The sequence below is a fragment of the Pseudophryne corroboree genome, chromosome 2, assembly GCF_028390025.1.
Source record: "Pseudophryne corroboree isolate aPseCor3 chromosome 2, aPseCor3.hap2, whole genome shotgun sequence".
Classification (NCBI taxonomy): domain Eukaryota; kingdom Metazoa; phylum Chordata; class Amphibia; order Anura; family Myobatrachidae; genus Pseudophryne; species Pseudophryne corroboree.
Genome location: NC_086445.1, coordinates 1,054,874,688 through 1,054,895,031, shown reverse-complemented (window position 1 = coordinate 1,054,895,031; position 20,344 = coordinate 1,054,874,688). Strand labels below are relative to the sequence as shown.

Below are 20,344 nucleotides of genomic sequence, written 5' to 3'. Positions count from 1 at the left end.
AGAGCCCTGAGTCACCGCTGCTAGACCCCTGAGGCACGCATCAGTGGTTAAAAGCACCCAGTTCCACATGCCGAAAGGAGCGTCCTAACAGTTGTAGAATCTGTGACCTCCACAGTAGGGACAGTCGTGACTGAGGTAAAAGGCGGATCAATCGATGCATGTGCAGGTGTGAGCCTGTCCATTTGGGGAGGAGATCCAATTGGAATGTCCGGGAGTGGAACCTGCAGTACTGAATCGCCTCGAAAGAGACGACCATCCTGCCGAGGTGGATGCAAAGATGAATGGAAACATGACGTGGTTGTAGGACCAGCCGTCTCATGGCCTGAATTGCTTGGGCCTTGTCCGGGGAAAGGAATACTCGCTGTGATACAGTGTTGAGCCTCATCCCTAGGAACTGCAGTCTCTGTGTGGGTTCCAAATGAGATGATTTCTGGAACTTGAGAATCCATCTGTGCTGAATGAGGGCACTCTGTGAAGTTGTTCTCCGGATGGTGCCTTTATGAGCAAGTTGTCCAGATAAGATACAATATTCACACCGTTTTCTGAGTTGTAGCATCATCTCCGCCATGACTTTTGTGAAGACCCGTGGTGCTGACGAGATCAAAAGGCAGGGCCTGGAACGGATATTGAGAGTCCCTGAGGGCAAAACGGAGCAATGCCTGATGTGGAGGCCAGATTGGAATGTGCAGCACAGGTGTGATAAGCCTCCCGGGAGGGCTGCCTGGCGATTGTGAACACGCTGGTTTGAGGATTTTTCAGTCCTCCAACTTTCTGGTAATTGCAACCTCTATACTCCTCACACCTGTGCTGCATGTGCTCTGTTCAGCTATATGGAGTTTTTATCTACATGAATTTGTTTTAACCATTTTATGAAATTTGTGGAGGAATAAAACTGTATTACAGGAGATATTCCCCATTTTCTCATTTATGACACTGACTGAGATCCTGTTGAGGACGTCCTCCTGCACATGAGGAATCCAGAGAATCCACTACATGCCTGAATGAAAGTCTAACTAAGGAACGTATGCAAACAACTGAGAAGCATTTGTTGTTGTGATATATAGATTTCCGCTGCCGTCATTCATTATCAAAAAATTAAGCGCCCAGCAGTTTCCACATATATCTTATCACTATTGGTTTTTTTGGGGGAGAGGGTCATGCCCCTTCTTGGTGTTATATTGTTCAGGCAGATATTTCTGCGCACTGGAGAGGTGCGCCATTTCTATTTTTCATCATTAAAAAGTTGTTCAACTATTTCTGAAGTGCTTCCAGGCCTGGGCATTTATCACACCGATGAAGCATACAGGTTTCTGAGACTGAAGAACAAACCAGGATTTCAGTTGGGTCTTTGTAGTCCATCATTAGTTGTAGAGCAGCAACCAATCATTTTACATTTTGGTGAGTTTCACAAACACATGGAATGCCTACCTCTTGCAGCAACGCTAACTAACACACCAGGTAGGTCGTCTTAGACCAGGCCTGGCCAACCTGTGGCTCTCCAGATGTAGTGAAACTACACATCCCAGCATGCCCTGCCACAGTTTTAGCATTCCCTAATAGCAAAACTGTGGCAAGGCATGATGGGACTTGTAGTTTTACAACAGCTGGAGAGCCACAGGTTGGCCAGGCCTGTCTTAGACAATCCAACTTTAATGTCTGGAGAAAGCAAGATAAAGCGGTTTCCAGTTTACTAGGAGCAGCTTTTTCTGTTTGTGAATTCTTTCCTCCTGGAACTTTTACAGAGACAGACGTTCTTTCCAGGGCACATGCGAGAATGTTCATCTTTGTAGAACTGCGGCACCTGATGAACGATATGTACAGGAAGGGCTTTCCCTCTATATTCTTCAGGTTCTGCCAGTATGCCATGGGTTTCTGGATTGTTTTACCATATGTTCTGTGACAAAAGTTACAGACTCGAGTTATGCTTAAGTTTTTACATTTTATGATTTCTTGTGTTAAGGGGCCTGGGACTCAAGGTCGACACACCTTAGGTTGACACCATAAATAGGTCGACATGAACAAGGTCAACATGAGTTTTTGATTTTTTTTGGTGTTGTTTTCTTCATAATGTGACCGGGAACCCCAATTAGTGCACCATGTCCCCTTACGGGGCAGGTTACTATTCACAATCCTACTCCACGTGAATCGTAAAGTATGAAAAAGTTCAAAAAATGAAAAAAAGAAAAAGTGAAAAACTCATGTCGAGCTTTTCAATGTCAACCTATTTCTGGTGTCGACCTAATTGATGTCGACCAGGAGTCCGGATACCTTATGCGGAACAGTAATTGAATGTCAACTTGATGATTTTTTCTCTCCACTATGAAGCGGAGTACCGCGCGGATTTCTCTTGTGGTAGTGACGTAAACCTTTCTTAAGCACGTAAAGAAAAACAATGGGATATCGAATGTTGATTTAACCTTGTGTTAATTATTTTCCAAAAATGTGGGGTTTTTTGCCGTAAATGGGAACGTTAAGCAGATAAAGTAATTTGGTTTGGATTCGGGAGGAAGAGTTAGCTTAGGAGTCCACATTTTGTGGCGATTCCTTAATAAACACCGGTGATACCGCAAACAAACTTGATAAAGAAACCGCAATTAGCAAATAATTTAATACATTGAAAAATCAATATTTAATAAACTAATTGTCAGGCAGTCAAGATATTTGGCAGAAATAGTTGTGGTAACATTCTTAACTAAAAAAATTTTGTAAAAATATTAGTTGAGTGAAGGACATTTCATTATTTTTTTGGGTGATCTGATGTGGAATGACCCAGCAGGAAAATCACTGGTAATAGGAAAGGGGTAACCAGCGCTTACATAGCCCATCGGTGCACGGACAATAAGAGCCTGGGTTGTAGGTGTCGAGTGTTGGTCCCTCATCTATTGCACTTAGGTCTCAGCAGCCTGTTCACTATGTATTCCCTTATTTTACACAACTGTACAGGATTACGTTGGTGTTTTAGAAAAGAATGACACATCTACAAATAACCCTCACTGTCCCCTAGGTTACACAGCTACGATGTCACCAACAGGCCTCATCCAAGGTGGCCGGGCCTGTGATGACCAGAGGGACAGAAGAAGTGACTGGTATATCCCCCCCCCTCCTCCTAGGAGTATGCCGCGGCTGCGAGTCAGGCATCAGTGTGTGGACTAGATGGATGTGTCGTTACATCAATGTAAGAAACTCACTTCAGGACTCGCTTCAGTATTACTGGATCACTACAAATGTTTAATCAGAAGCCCAGCTTAAAAAAACAAAAACAAATGAAATGCAATGAAAAAAATCCCCTAACCCACAGCTGCTGAGCGCAGAGCCCCCACCCCGACCAACTGGAACCTTCCCAAACACGGAATAAAAACAGCAGCTCAGAAACGACCCGATCTCTCACGGTCCCTAGACCTCCGTCGATCTCTATCGCGGCCTCCACCTCCTCCACCACCAACGCCGCCTCCTCCTCCTCCTCGCCCACGGTCTCTGGAACGAGAGCGGCGTTCACGAGATCTGGAGCGAGAACGATGTCTGCAAAAGGGCATAAATGTGAGTTAGCGGCGAAAGACAACTGCGGCCACAGCCATGAGAGATGTGATACTAGAGCAACAACTATTCCAAAGCATTAGCATAGGGCACAACAATCCGTTTCCCTCTGTTACACTGATATGGAACGGTGGTTGCTATAATAATCTCCTGCACTGCTCAGTTACATAGCGTAGGCTACCTAATGCTACAATTATCTGAGCAATCCGCCTGACATCCGTGTACTGTGAATGTGACCGGTTGGCCCAAAAATATAGGGTGATTCAAAAGTCGCAGTACACCCTTTACTTTTAAAAACTGCAGAAAATGGAAAACTGACTTAGATTCAAGATGGCCGATTTCAAGATGGTGCTCATGTTCGGTACAAACCCTAAAAGATAGCCCACCTCACCCATACCTTACTGGAGTATTCAGTTTCCCATTTTCTGCACAGTCTTTGAAACAAAATGGTGTACTGCGACTTTTGAATCACCCTGTAGATCAGTCAAACATGCCAAATTGTTTAGCAAGTCTATTGCAATATTTTTAAAGGTGCAAGCCGGTGGCATAGGGCAAGGTATGTGTTCCCAATCCATCACAGCTGAGGAACGTCTCCTTCCCAGGGGAGGAGTGTAGAGATGTCACAGTGTATGGCCACACAATATCTGGGTTCCTCCCCTGGGAGATATGTCACAGTATATGGCCACAAGATATCTGGGTTCCTCCCCTGGGAGATACAGTGCAGTGCTAAAGTATTCACCCCCCCTTTGCATTTTTCATATTTTGTTGCCTCACAACCTGGAATTACAATGGATTGGTTGAAGGTTTTGCATCATTTCACTCACAGAACATGAATACAACTTTGAAGATTTATTTATTTTTTAATTGTGAAGCCAACAACAAATAGGACAAAATAACAGAAATCTTCAGCGTGTATAACTATTCACCCCCCTAAAGTCAGTACTTTGTAGAGCCACCTTTTGCGGCAATTACAGCTGCAAGTCGCTTTGGATAAGTCTCTGAGCTTGCCACATCTTGCCACTGGGATTTTTGCCCATTCCTCAAGGCAAAACTGCTCCAGCTCTTTCACGTTGGATGGTTTCCGCTTGTGGACAGCGATCTTCAAGTCCGACCACAGATTCTAAATTGGATTGAGATCTGGGCTTTGACTAGGCCATTCCAACACATTTAAAGGTTTCCCCTAAACCACTGGAGTGTTGCTTTAGCAGTATGCTTCGGGTCATTGTCCTGCTGGAAGGTGAACCTCCGTCCCAGTCTCAAATCACAGGCAGACTGAAACAGATTTTGCTGAAGAATATCCCTGTATTTAGCACCATCCATCTTTCCCTCGACTCGAAACAGTTTCCCAGTCCCTGCTGCTGAAAAACATCTCCACAGCATGATGCTGCCACCACCATGTTTCACTGTGGGGACGGTGTTCTTGGGGTGATGGGATGTGTGCGGTTTGCGCCAGATATAGCATTTTCCTTGGTGGCCAAAAATTTCTATTTTAGACTCATCTGACCAGAGCACCTTCCTACATACATTTGGGGAGTCGTCCACATGCCGTTTGGCAAACTCAAAACGTGTCTTCTTATTTGTAACACTAAGTAATGGCTTTTTTCTGGCCACTCTTCCATAAAGCCCAGCTCTATGGAGTGTATGGCTTATTGTGGTCACATGCGTAGATACACCAGTCTCTGCTGTGGAACTCTGCACCTTCTTCAGGGTTACCTTTGGTCTCTGTGCTGCCTCTCTGATTAATGCCCTCCTTGCCCGGTCTGTGAGTTTTGGTGGGCGGCCCTCTCTTGCCAGGTTTGTTGTGGTACCATGGTCTTTCCATTTGAAGATGATGGATTTGATGGTGCTCCGGGGATTCATCAAAGATTTGGATATTTTTTTATAGCCCAACCCTGACTTGTACTTCTCAACAACTTTGTCCCTGACTTGTTTGGAGAGCTCCTTGGTCTTCATGGTGTGACGCCTCTTGCTTAGTGGTGTTGCAGCCTCTGGGGCCTTTCAGAAAAGGTGCGTTTACACTGACAGATTATGTGACAGATTGCACACAGGTGGACTACATTTCACTATTTATGTGACTTCTGAAGGAAATTGGTTGCACCAGAACTTTTGAGGTGCTTCATAAGCAAAGGGGGTGAATACATATGCACATGCCAATTTTCAAACTCTTATTTATAAAAAAAATTATATACACATTTTTCTCATTTCACTTCACCAACTTAGATGATTTTGTGCAGATCCATCACAAAATTCAGATAACTTTTTTTTTTTTTAAAATCACAGGATGTAATGTAACAAAATAGCAATACACTGTATGTCAGTATATAGCCACACGATATCTGGGTTACTCCTCTGCGAAGGAGACATTTCCCCATTACCCCCCCTGTGAGATATGTCGCAGTGTATGGCCACACAGTATCTATTAAACATAGTTAAATTAAACGGTTTTAAACCAACTTATAGTTACATAGGGGGTCATGCGAAAAACTGCAGCGTGCGATCGGGTCGGAAAGACCCCCTATGTAACTATGCGCCGGCACATGCCAGACGGCCGACGATGCCTAGCGATTGCCTCTGCCTGGTTGACTGGCAGAGGTGGTCACTGGGCGGGAGGGGGCGGCACTAGCCCTGTGCTGGGCGTTTCCCCGCATGTCTGTGTCAGTGATTGTAGCTGGTCGGAATGACCCCCATAGTTACATAGTTAGTGAGGTTGAAAAGAAACAAAATGCCCATCGGGTTCAACCTGTATCCGTATTAAGTCGTGAATATTATAATGCACCAGCCAAAAATAGGATTTTAATACCTACCGGTAAATCTTTTTCTCGTAGTCCGTAGAGGATACTGGGGACTCCGTAAGGACCATGGGGTATAGACTGGATCCGCAGGAGACACGAGCACACTAAAAGACTTTGACTGGGTGTGAACTGGCTCCTCCCTCTATGCCCCTCCTCCAGACCTCAGTTATAGGAACTGTGCCCAGGGAGACGGACATTTCAAGGAAAGGATTTTTGTTAAACTAAGGGTGAGATACATACCACCTCACACCACAAACACACCGTACAACTGGATTAGCAGGAATACCAGAGAACAGTATGACGAAAAACAGCAACGAGCTGAACATAACCGATACACAACCTTCGTGCAACCGAAACAACAACCAACAATACAACTGCAAGTAACAGTCCGCACTGGGATGGGCGCCCAGCATCCTCTACGGACTAGGAGAAAAGGATTTACCGGTAGGTATTAAAATCCTATTTTCTATTACGTCCTAGAGGATGCTGGGGACTCCAAAAGGACCATGGGGTCTATACCAAAGCTCCAGACCGGGCGGGAGAGTGCGGACGACTCTGCAGAACCGATTGAGCAAACATGAGGTCCTCATCAGCCAGGGTATCAAACTTGTAGAACTTAGCAAAAGTGTTTGAACCCGACCACGTAGCTGCTTGGCAAAGCTGAATTGCCGAGACTCCTCGGGCAGCCGCCCAAGATGAGCCCACCTTCCTGGTAGAATGGGCCTTTACTGACTTTGGCAACGGCAACCCAGCCGTAGAATGAGCCTGCTGAATCGTATTACAAATCCAGCGTGCAATAGTCTGCTTGGAAGCAGGATTTCCAATCTTGTTGAAAGCATACAGGACAAACAGAGCCTCCGTTTTCCTAACAAGAGCCGTTCTGGCGACATAAATTTTCAAAGCTCTCACGACATCAAGAGATTTTGGCACTGCCACAGCATCCGTAGCCACAGGCACCACAATAGGTTGGTTTATGTGAAACGAAAAAACCACCTTCGGCAGAAATTGTTGACGAGTCCTCAATTCCACTCTATCCACATGGAAAATCAAATATAGGCTCTTGTGAGACAAAGCCGCCAATTCTGACACCCGTCTGGCGGACGCCAAGGCCAAAAGCATGACCACTTACCAAGTGAGAAATTTTAACTCAACCTTTCGTAAAGGTTCAAACCAGTGAGACAAAAGAAATTGTAACACCACTTCAAGATGCCACAGGTGGCACAAACGGGGGATGGATATGCAGCACTCCCTTCACGAAAGTCTGAACCTCAGGAAGGGCGGCTAATTCCTTTTGAAAGAAAATAAAGCCGAAATCTGCACTTTGATGGAACCCAATTTCAGGCCTGCATCCACGCCTGCCTGCAAAAAATGGAGGAAACGACCCAAGTGAAACTCCTCCGCAGGAGCTGATTTGGTTTCACACCACGACACACATTTTCTCCAAATACAGCGATAATGCTTCGCCGTGACCTCCTTTCTAGCCTTAAGGAGAGTGGGGATGACTTCCCTGGGAATATACCTTTACGAGCTAGGATTTGGCGTTCAACCTCCACGCCGTCAAACGCAGCCGCGGTAAGTCTTGAAATACGCATGGCCCCTGCAGTAACAGGTCCTCTCTGAGAGGAAGTGGCCAAGGATCTTCTATGAGCAATTCCTGAAGATCCGGTTACCAGACCCTCCGTGGCCAATCTGGAACGACGAGCACTGCCGGAACCCTTGTTTGTCTTATGATCCTCAACACCTTTGGAATGAGAGGAAGTGGAGGGAACACATACACCGACTGAAACACCCACGGAGTCACCAGGGCGTCCACTGCACTCGCTTGGGGGTCCCTTGACCTGGAACAATACTTCGGAAGCTTCTTGTTGAGGCGAGACGCCATCATGTCTATGTGAGGAATTCCCCAACGCCTTGTCACTTCTGCAAATACCTCTTGATGAAGGGCACACTCTCCTGGATGGAGATCGTGTCTGCAGAGGAAGTCTGCTTCCCAGTTGTCGACGCCCGGAAGGAAGACTGCTGACAGAGCGGTCACGTGCTTTTCCGCCCAGCGGAGAACTCGTGGCCACCGCCATTGCCGCTCTGCTCATTGTTCCGCCCTGGCGGTTTACGTACACCACCGCTATTATGTTGTCCGACTGAATCAGGAAAGGAAGACCTTGAAGGTTTTTCGCTTGCAGAAGGCAGTTGTAAATGGCTCTTAACTCCAGAACATTTATGTGGAGACAAGATTCCTGGCTTGACCATTTTCCCTGGAAACTTCTTCCTTGTGTGACTGCACCCCAGCCTCGGAGACTTGCATCTGTGGTCAGCAGGACCCAATCCTGGATTCCGAACCTGCGTCCCTCTAGAAGGTGAGAACTTTGCAGCCACCACAGGAGAGAAATTCTGGTCCTGGAAGATAGACTTATTTTCCGGTGCATGTGCAGGTGAGACCCGGACCATTTGTTCAGCAGGTCCCACTGAAACACGCGGGCATGAAACCTGCCAAACGGAATGGCTTCGTAAGCCGCAACCATCTTCCCTAGCACTCGAGTGCATTGATGAATCGACACTCTTGCTGGTTTCAGAATCTCCTTGACCATGGTCTGGATTTTCCAGAGCTTTTTCCGCCGGAAGAAACACTCTCTGTAGTTCCGTGTCTAGGATCATTCCCAAGAAAGGCAGCCGAGTTGTCGGGATCAACTTAAGGTGTGTACACACGGTAAGATATTTTCTTCCGATTCTGACTATATAGTCAGAATCGGAAGAAAAGATAGTGCAGATCGCAAGGTGACAGTCACCTTGCGATCCCGATCCGATGCGCGGCCCCGCGCGGTCGGCATCGGCAGAAAAAATAGGCTGTGCAGGCAAGTCAATCCTGGCTATCTCTATAGAAGAGATAGTCAGGATTGACATCGCACATAGCCAGCATCGCAAGCACACTCATTATGTGCTTGCGATACTGGCTAAGTGCCGACCCGGCCCCCTGTCGCACGGTGAGAATCGGATAAGTCCGAATCTCACCGCGTGTATGCACCCTAAGACTTTGGCAAATTTAGAATCCAACCATGATGTTGCAGAACTGTCAGGGAAAGTTCCACATTTCTTAGCAACTGCTCTTTTGATCTCGCCTTTATCAGAAGATCGTCCAAGTACGGGATAATTGTGACACCTTGCTTGCGCAGGAGTACCATCATTTCCACCATCACCTTGGTGAAGACCCTCGGGGCCGTGGAAAGCCCAAACGGCAACGTCTGAAATTGGTAATGACAATCCTGCACCGCAAATCTCAGGAAGGCCTGATGAGGAGGATATATCGGGACGTGTAAGTAGGCATCTTTTATGTCGACTGACGCCATAAAATTCCCCCCTTCTAGGCTGGAGAAAACAACTCGGAGAGATTCCATCTTGAACTTGAAAGTTTTCAAGTACGGATTGAGGGATTTTAGGTTCAGGATTGCTCTGACCGAGCCGTCCGGCTTTGGCACGACAAAGAGGCTCGAATAGAACCCTTTCCCCTGTTGGGATGGGGGAACCGGGACAATGACCCTCTGTTGACACAGCTTTTGTATCGCAGCATTTACTACTTCCCTTTCCGGAATAGAAACTGGCAAGGCTGATTTGAAAAATCGGCAGGGGGGGGGGGGGCATCTCCTGAAACTCCAGCTTGTACCCCTGAGACACTATGTCTAAGACCCAAGGATCTAGGACCGATTGAAACCAGACCTGACTGAAGATTCGGAGACGGGCCCCCACCGGCACGGACTCCCATAGGGGAGCCCCAGCGTCATGCGGTGGACATGGCGGAGGCGGGGGAGGACTTTTGGTCCTGGGCGCCAGACATAGCAGGCGACCTTTTTCCCCTTCCTCTACCTTTTGAAGCGAGGAAGGACGAGCCCCTTCCTTTCTTGTATTTATTAGGCCGAAAGGACTGCATCTGATAATGGGGTGCCTTTTTCTGTTGTGCGGGAATATAAGGAAGAAAAGATGACTTACCCGCAGTAGCTGTAGACACCAGGTCAGCAAGGCCGTCACCAAGAAGACACTACCTTTAGAAGGGAGAGCTTCCATAGCTTTCTTGGAGTCGGCATCAGCATTCCATTGATGAATCCACAGCGCCCTCCTGGCCGAGACTGCCATGGCATTGGCCCTTGATCCCAAGAGGCCAATATCCCTCGCCGCATCCTTTAGGTAAGCTGCAGCGTCCCTGATATAACCAAGAGTCAAAAGAATGTAATCCTTATCCAGGGTATCCATATCAGAAGCCAAATTATCAGCCCACTTAGCAATAGCACTACTCACCCATGCCGACGCCACGGCCGGTCTGAGGAGTGCACCCGTAGTGACATAAATGGCCTTTAATGTCGTTTCCTGCTTGCGATCCGCAGGATCCTTGAGGGCAGCCGTGTCAGGAGACGGAAGCGCCACTTTTTTGGACAGTCGGGACAGAGCCTTGTCCACATTGGGAGACGACTCCCATTTCTCCCTGTCGTCAGAGGGGAAAGGATATGCCATCAAAATTCTCTTGGGAATCTGCCCCCTTTTGTCAGGCGACTCCCAAGTCTTCTCACAAAGAGCGTTCAGTTCATGAGAAGAGAGAGGGGGGGGGGGGGGAAACTTCACCTCAGGCTTTTTCCCTTTAAATAAACAAACCCTCGTATCTGTAACAGGAGGTTCCTCAGATATATGTAAAACATCTTTAATAGCCACAATCATGTACTGAATACTCTTTACCACCTTCGGATGTAAACTGGCCTCATTGAAGTCGACACTGGAATCAGAGTCTGTGTCGGTATCTGTATCTGCCATCTGGGTAAAGGAACGTTTCTGTGACCCTGAGGGGGCCTGTACCTGAGACAAAGCGTCCTCCATGGATTTTCTCCACGTTTGTGTCTGAGAATCAGATTTATCCGGCCTCTTAGATAATAATGCCACATTTGCATTCAATGTACTCAACATATTCACCCAATCAGCAGTCGGCTGTGCCGACAGAACCACTCCCAAATCTTTCTCTGCGCCCCCAGTAACCGCCTCAGACATGTCGACACACGGTACCGTCACACACACACACACACACCCTGGCCAAAGGGGACAGACCCACAGGGAAGCCTGCATAGAGAACACAGAGGGAGTATGCCAGCTCACACCCCAGCACCCATATACTACTAAAACCAATAATATATGACAAACTGCGCTGTTTTCTATATATACATATATATATCTATATCTCTATCTCTATAGATATATATAGCACCAAATGACTGTGCCCCCCCCCCCCCCCCCGTTTCGTTCCCAGTACTTGAAAGGAGAGTGGAGGTCCGGGCCAGCGTCTCTGCATGCACTGTGAAGAGATAAAATGTCGCTGGTGAGCTGTGCGGCTAAGCCACGCCCCTTCCCGGTGCGCTGTAGTCCCGCTGAAATTTAAATTATTATACTGGCGGGGGATTCAAACATAGTGCCCAGGCACCTAATATGCTGTTTTTGCCAGTTAACAACCTCAGTAACTTGCTGCCCAGGGTGCTCCCCCCCCAGCGCCCTGGGCCCTGTGAGTGCCGTTGGTGTGTGTGTGGGAGCATGGAGCGTTGTACCTCCGTTACTGAAGTCTTCCGCCTTCTGCATACCCCCCCCCCCCCCCCGGCTTCTGTCTCTTCCAGAGAAACTCAGTAGAGCTCCCCTAGTGCAGGGGTGGGCAATTCATTTCTATAGGGGGCCACATGAAAAATCGGAACTGTGTTGGAGGGCCGAACCAATGATGCTGATGTTACTTGCGGTGGTTTATACCGCCACTGTTAGTACGTGATTCTATACTTAATTGTATGTGGTTGTCCTAATAAATGTGTGGTTTTATGCACTGTGGTGCACACCCCTGCTTTTTAATTGAGTTGCACACATTACCTGACGGTGGATACGGGAATAAGGGGAAGACGCCAACCTAATTAAGGTCTTAAGTGCACCAGATCCAGCGCTGGGTATTTATAGAAGAAAATTAAGAGACAATTGAACCTGGGACTTGTAGTTCCACAAGCAGTACTTGTGGTGCTGACTGAGCGGCGCGCTGTCAGGCAAGGAAGGACGACGGACGTATCAGGAGGCGGCTTGGGAACATGCTGGCGGTGACTGACAGGGGAGGCGGGCAATGGGGAACGATTGTGTGCTGCAGGATGCGCTGCGAGTCACTCGTCCTGTGTGCTCCTCAGCCAATAGCATTTCAGTATTGGCTGAGGCACACACAGGACTGTGATTCACAGCACGTCCTGCAGGACCCGAGCATCCATGGTGCAGGAAGCCTGTGGGTGGAGAGGGGCCGGACAGGGATTGCCGAAGGGCCGCATGTGGCCCGCGGGCCGTAATTTGCCCAGGTCTGCCCTAGTGTGTCCAGTCTCTCCTGGGCACAAAATCTAACTGAGGTCTGGAGGAGGGGCATAGTCTTTTAGTGTGTCCATGTCTCCTGCAGATCCCGTCTATACCCCATGGTCCTTACAGAGTCCCCAGCATCCTCTAGGACGTAAGAGAAATAATGGTTTCATACCTATTGACAACTGTATTTCGTATCACTCCCATATACATGTCAATATATTAAATGCTATAGCCTAGGATGCCTTTTTCAGCTAGAAAACTGTCCAATCCGTTTTTAAATGCATTTAAAGAGTCCGCCATTATTATCTTCTCCGGAAGAGAGTTCCAAATCCTTATTGCCCTTACCGTGAAGAACCCTTTCCTACGTTGTGTACGGAATGTTCTCTCCTCTAGCCTCAGCGAGTGCCGACGTGTCCTATACAGTTTTATTAACAAATCCCCTGCTAGCTCCTTGTAATGTCCCTTTACATATTTGAAGATATTAATAATGTCTCCTCTTAGTCTCCTCTTTTCTAGTGTATACATATGTAACCTAGTAATCCTTTCCTCATACACCAGTGTCTCTAACCCTTTAATCAGTGTAGTAGCTCGCCTATGAACTCTTTCTAGTTCCTCGATATCTTTTTTATAATACGGTGCCCAGAACGGAGCACAATATTCCAGGTGCGGACGTACCAAAGATTTATACAGCGGCAGAATTACATCCTCGTCCCTTGTCTCAATGCCCCGCTTTATGCACGCTAGCACCTTACTTGTCTTCTTTGTTGCAATTTGACACTGTGTACTGTTATTAAACCTATTATCTATGAGCACCCCCAAATCTTTTTCCACCAGTTACCCCTATATTTTTCCAATCTAGAGTGTAGGATGCAAGTGTGTTTATTATCCGAAAATGCATAACTTTGCATTTTTCAATATTGAACCTCATTCTCCATTTAGACGCCCCAGTTTCAAGTTTAAGTCATTCTGTAGAGACTCCACATCTCCTTCTGAATTAATTACCTTACACAGTTTAGTATCATCTGCAGAGATTGACACTGTGCTTCCCAGGCCTATTCCTAGATCATTAATAAATATAGTGAACAGTAGCGGGCCAAGGGGGTAATTCCAAGTTGATCGCAGAAGGAATTTTTTTTTAGCAGTTGGGCAAAACCATGTGCACTGCAGGGGAGGCAGATATAACATGTGCAGAGAGAGTTAGATTTGGGTGGGTTATTCTGTTTCTGTGCAGGGTAAATACTGGCTGCTTTATTTTTACACTGCAAATTAGATAGCAGATTAAACACACCCCACCCAAATCTAACTCTCTCTGCACATGTTACATTTGTCTCCCCTGCAGTGCACATGGTTTTGTCCAATTGCTAACAAAATTCCTGCTGCGATCAACTTGGAATTACCCCCCAAGTACGGACCCTTGTGGTATTCCACTGACTACTGGTGCCCAGCTGGAGAACATCCCATTGACCACAACTCGTTGTACCCTGTTATCCAGCCAATTACCTATCCATGTACAAATAGTATATCCTAGGCCACGTTCCCTTAATTTGATGATCAGTCTCCTGTAAGGCACTGTATCGAAGGCTTTTGCAAAATCTAAATACACCACATCCACTGCTTTTCCCTGGTCGAGATTATCGCACACTTCATCGTAGAAGCTAATTAAGTTGGTTTGACACGATCTGTCCCTCACAAACCCATGCTGACTATTGCTAATAAACGTAAAATTCTGCAGATAATCCTCTATGCTATTCCTCAAAATTCCTTCCAATATTTTACCCACTATAGAGGTTATACTAACTGGTCTATAGTTCCCAGGATGATTTTTGGATCCCTTTTTAAATAAAGGCACTACCTCAGCCGTACGCCAATCCCTCAGTAACATACCTGATCTAACTGAACTATAGAAAAATCAAGTATAGGGGTTTTGCTAGCTGAGCCCTAAGCTCCATAATAACCCTCGGGTGAAAGCCATATGGGCTCGGTGATTTATTAATCTTTATGTTGCTTAGTCTCTCCAGGACTAATTACTCACGTAAACAAGTATATAGCCACGCATCATTATCGTCTGTCGTTATGCACTACTATCACCGTCTGATCCTCCCTGGTGAATACTGATGAAAGAAATTGTTCAGTATATCCGCTTTTATTTTGTCATTGTTTATCAAGGCTCCCAGTCCATCTTTTAATGGACCTACATTCTCCTTTTTTAACCTTTTACTGTTTATGTATTTATAAAACTTTTTAGGATTGGCTTTACTCTATAGCGATTTGCTTTTCGTTTACAATTTTAGCTGCTCTAATTACCTTTTTGCTCTTTTATTGCATTCCTTATAATACTGGAATGCCTCGTCCCCTCCAATTGATTTAAATGCTTTGAAAGCACGCCTCTTAATAGCCATTTCTTTTTTGACCTCCTTATTAAGCCACATTGGTCTGTGTTTACTACTCCTGGGTTTATTGCCCATGGGAATTAATTTGTGAATACTGCTATCAAGCAACCCTTTTAAAGCATCCCACATTGCCGATGTGTCTTTACCCTGAAACAAAGCTCCCCAGTCAATGTCGCTTAGTGTCTGTCTCAGCATATTGGAGTTAGCTTTTCTAAAGTTTAATGTTTTGGTCGCTCCCTTATAGCTATGTTTCCTGAAACTGATGTCGAATGTGATCATATAGTGATCACTGTTTCCCAGGGTCTCCCCAACTTTAGTGTTTGATATAATGTCCACATTATTGGTAATAACTATGTCAAGGATATTATTACCTCTAGTTGGGTCCTCGACTAATTGAGACAAATACTGATCCTTTAATGTGTTTAGAAACCTGCTGCTCCTAGCTTTTACACACTAATCGTTACTCCAATTTATTGAACCTGTCTGAACCGGAATTCCAACACCGTAACACCGACATCTCAAAGTTAAGTATCGGGGTGATTGTTAGGGGGTTTGAGAGGTTTATCCCTAGCCGCCAGCCCCCCGAGACTCAGCCCTAGCCGTCACCCTAGACGTTGGTGGCGGCTAGGGCGACACGGTCATCCCAACTCTCATTGTCAGGATCCCGGTGTCCGCAGGCATCCCAACCTAGGTTAAATTGTATCTCACCTATCTGAACGATCAGTCTGTTTTCCAGTGTTTGGGAGCAAATGGCTGATTGTGATTACCACGTATTATCAGACAGATTGCCAGAAATGAAACATCTGAACAACTTGTAATTAAATCCCAGCTGCATCAAGTACAGAACTCGCAGCCCTTTGGGAGGTCATGTAAGGATTATTCTGGAAACGTTAGCGGCTGCTACAGTAACTACTACACCCCAGCATGCCCTAATAGCAAAACTGTGGCAGGGCATGCTGGGGTGTGTAGTTCCACAGCAGCTGGAGGGCCGCATTTTGAATCCCCCGACCTAGTCTCTACTAATGGTTTTCTATGCAGGATTGATACAAGTTATCTGATATCACACACTTTACAGGACGACATGGAAACAAGCAAATCATATCCGCTGTCAGGCTGGGCAATGTAGTGCGAGACTCAGCAACAAGACCAGCCCTCACACCGTACATGGACGTTCCCAGATGAGAGGGAATGAGGGGGAAATGATCCAGACAGAGGAACCAGCATGAAATGTGTATACAATACATGGGGGCAATGACTTCGTGTTACCCTGGGGAACCCCAAAATAGGAGAAAATGTTGGAACTAACTTGTTTATTTCTACTCTGCCCTGCGGTCTGTCCCTAAGGAGAAAACAGAGAGACACAGTTATTATGGGAGAGGTAAGAGCAGAAATACACGGAACAGGACCAGCTGCGGACTCACTTCTTCCTGCGCCGGCCGTACAGTTCTCGCCGCAGCTCCCGGGAAATGGGTTTCAGGTGCATAAAGTTACAGAAGCCACCACGTGTGCATTCCCTGTGACATTAGAGGACACCCATCAGCACATAAACAGCAGCGGAACACTTCTATTAGTTGCTGATGCAGATTTATAGCCAAGTTCCAGCAAATAGAGTAACACACAAATGCTGAAATTACTGAGCGCAGGAAGGAGCAATATTCTGTGTCTGCAACGTGCCCTCCACCAGGACACGCACTCACCCCATCTCATATTGGCGACAGCAGGCCTCCCGAAAATCAGTAACCGGAGAGAGTTCTGCATGAATAGGCTGACCATTAAACCAGCGATTATTTAGATCCTTCACAGCCTTCTCCGCATCTTCCTCCCGGCGGAACTAAGAAGAGACAACAGAAACCATCACACCTACAAGTCCCTGAGACAGACATGAGATACCCTGGACCACAAGCCTGCTAATGACCACCTGTGGGGCTCTAGGTTACTCCAATCATATCCCAATAAAGGCAAGGTCTCAAGCGGTCATAGGAAGAGATCACGTCTTTCCTGGTCATTCGGATCTAAGAGCCCATTCTGAGCAGAAACTGAACACAAAAAAGATCAACTTTCCTTATGAGGAAATCAGGTTCTTCTTGCTCCACACATCAGATATTACACAAGGATGAAGTTCTTACATACAGGAACCTGCGGAGACCAGGTATCGCCTCCCACCAGGCTGACCACTGTCTTCTATAGTGTGGAGGTGTACGTGGTGTGTTACCTTCACTCACCTTGACATAGACATTCCCCACTAGGTGGTCTCCCAAATTATCACACACATTCATCTCCTCCACCTCCCCGTACTTCTCTTCCATCTCTGTGAAGACTTCCTACAAGAACAAACAGAAAACGTCGGACACATCGCAGAAGTAAAAGTCTGGCCAGCTAACTTCCAAAGCTGGACGTCTTCCTTTAGCCCCGCAATAATCCCACGTAGGCCCGGAGAGCCACAGAGGAACCCAGCATCCCTATCTCAGCTACATTTGCTAGTCCGGGGAATACGCTAGAAGAGTACATATGGCCGCGCTGCTCTAATAAGAGTGTAATAACCCCACGGCCACAATGCTCTTACCTCAAAGAACTCATCGTAATGTTCCTGCATCTCCACATCGCTCACAGCACCTGGGGAACACGTGAGAACCATTAGACTTACAGACACAGAGCAACAGGCGGGGTGAGAGCGGCACAGGCAGGGGCTGATACTCACAGCGCAGTCCATCTGCCGATTGCGAAGAGTTCTGCGGATTCCGGTAAATGTTGAGCAGAGCAATCGTCTGAAATACAGGATATTATTATATTGCCCATTGTGGCCTTAATCACAAAGCGACTCACATGTATGAACCGTTTCTTTCTACAATAAATGGGCACCTTTATTTATTACGTTTCTTATATAGCGCAGCAAATTCCGTTGCGTTTAACAATTAGAAACAACAGTGATAAAACAAAGCTGGGTAAAAGCAGACAGACAGGTGGGAAGGCCCTGCTCGCAAGCTATTCTGTGTCACAATCTTCTCCCCACCCGATTGCAGAACAGAAGACGTGTGCCGGTCAGCAGCGCGTCACGGAAGGGCCTCCCATGGAAGCTGATGAGACCACAGATTAGACTTGTACAAGGAGACAATGAAATGTGTGAGGGACACATACCTGGCTGAAGGTGGGCTTGTTGTGAAGTCGTGAGCATCGGTCTCCATGGCGACACGCCCCGATCTTAAAGTAAAATGAGCAGTTAACCCTGAGGAGAGAACGAGTCCCTGTTACAAACACAAAGACCAACTATACTAGGGGCCAACCTCACCACCGAGGTACAGTAACAGCCTAGGACAGACCACAAGCACCTGCCAACACTGGCACCACCAACCAGCTATCTCCTGCCTGACCACAGCAATTCCCAGGGCACCAAATGCCAATCATTACTGTATAATAACAGGAACACAACAAATGCAACCAACATATAGCCACCATGCCGCAGGTACAAATGACACCTGTCAGCCATGAAAGACTCTGCACATGTTATCCAGGGTGCAGCAAGACATTACACAGTAAGATCTAAAAGGAAAAACCCTTTCACTTGAAAGGTAGCACCATTTAGAAATGTTAGCCTCCATCTCCCAGTTATCCCTGTAGATGATTCTTCCTAGTCTCCATCCCACCGGGTGTCCCCATAGAGGGGCCCTCCATCACCCTGGCATCCCCATAGTGGGTCTCCTCCCAGCCTCTATCCCCTAGGTGTCCCTCTAGATGCTTTCTTCCCAGTCTCCATCCCTCTGGGCTCCCCACAGAGGGTCTCCTCCCAGCCTCCATCCCCCTGGTGTCCCTGTAGATGCTTTCTTCTCAGCCTCCATCCCCCTGGCATCCCCACAGTGGGTCTCCTCCCAGCCTCTATTCCCCAGGTGTCCCCGCAGATGCTTTCTTCTCAGCCTCCATCCTCCAGGAATCCCTGTAGATGCTTTGTTCCCAGCCTCCATCCCCCAGGTGCCCCAAAGAGGGTATCCTCCCAGCCTCCCCATAGATGCTTTGTTCTCAGCCTCCATCCCGCAGGTGCCCCCAAAGAGGGTCTCCTCCCAGCCTCCAGGTGTCCCCATAGATACTTTGTTCCCAGCCTCCATCCATCAGCTGTCCCAATAGATACTTTGTTCCCTGCATCCATCCCCCAGGTGCCCCCATAGAGGGTCTCCTCCAAACCTCCAGGTGTCCGCATAAAGTGCCCCCTCCCAGCCTCCATCCCCTTAGTGTCCCCATAGAGGGTCTCCTCCCAGCCTCCATCCCCCTAGAGGGTCTCCTCCCAGCCTCCATCCCCCTAGTGTCCCCATAGAGTGTCCCCTCCCAGCCTCCAGGTGTCCCCATAGAGGGTCTCCTCCCAGCCTCCATCCCCCTAGTGTCCCCATAGAGGGTCTCCTCCCAGCCTCCATCCCTCTAGTGTCCCCATAGAGGGTCTCCTCCCAGCCTCCATCCCTATGGACTCTCATGCCCCGGGTGCCTCCAAAGGTCCCGCTGCACCTCAGCCACCCGTGCACCCCTCTCCGGCCTCCGTTCCCCGGGTGTGTCTACGGTCCCCCATCTCCCCAGCCTCCCGGTCCCCCGGGGCCGCCGCCGTATTCCTCACTTGTCCTTCTCGGTACCGAAGATGGACGCCAGATACTCCGCCATCTTCCCCTCCGGTCCCCGCGCACCGCGCACGTCACCTCCCCGCGACCCCCTGCGTCATCTCCCGGCGACTCCGGTGGGCGGAGCCGGCTCACCATAGTAACAGACGTGTGGGCGGCAACTCCAGCTCAGGCTTCGCGCGTGGCTGCAGGCCGCAATCTCCCCTCAGCACAAAGAGGCCGGGCACCGGCGGCTGTATCTCCACCATCCGGGGCCTGGGTACCGGGGGCTGTATCTCCACCATGCCGGGGCCTGGGTACCGGGGGCGGGAGGTGTGTACTCTCAGCAGTGCCCGGCACAGGGCTACTTACCGGCAGTGGGGACTACGGGCTGATCCCTATGTAATCATCAGATGGAGGCACAGCGTACGGAGGCACAGATTCCCTGGAGGCGCTTGTCACAGAAATGTAAAACTAAGGGGGGGGGGGATTCAATTAGCCGTGAAATCTCGACAGTTGAACGAAAAATGCCAGGAAAATGACTTTTCCCGGGTGTGCGCGCCCGTTCTTCACCTATTCAATTACAAACGGGTTTCCTGTGAAAATTCAAGCAGTGAAAATGGGGAGCTGAGACTGTACCCCAAAAATGCCAAACTCACATAGGGTACCAGGGGAGGGGCGTGTGAGAGGTCACATGAAAGAGTTTCCGGGGACT

The 20,344-nt window shown here is 47.9% G+C and overlaps 1 protein-coding gene across 2 annotated transcripts; it reads right to left on the bottom strand.

The window, feature by feature from the left end:
- Positions 1–3,200: 3,200 nt before the first annotated feature.
- Positions 3,201–19,758, bottom strand: U2AF1 (U2 small nuclear RNA auxiliary factor 1). Of its 2 annotated transcripts, none has more exons than XM_063956908.1 (9): positions 19,650–19,758; positions 18,191–18,278; positions 17,754–17,820; positions 17,619–17,668; positions 17,278–17,376; positions 16,753–16,886; positions 16,477–16,569; positions 16,362–16,394; positions 3,201–3,519 (listed from the first exon to the last, which is right to left on the bottom strand). In XM_063956908.1, the coding sequence occupies exons 1-9, from the start codon at positions 19,691–19,693 to the stop codon at positions 3,366–3,368; spliced, it is 762 nt and encodes a 253-aa protein (XP_063812978.1). In that variant the 5' UTR covers positions 19,694–19,758; the 3' UTR covers positions 3,201–3,365. The 2 variants fall into 2 exon arrangements, with proteins under 2 accessions (XP_063812978.1, XP_063812979.1); XM_063956909.1 differs by having other exon boundaries at positions 18,191–18,253; positions 19,650–19,668.
- Positions 19,759–20,344: the final 586 nt, after the last annotated feature.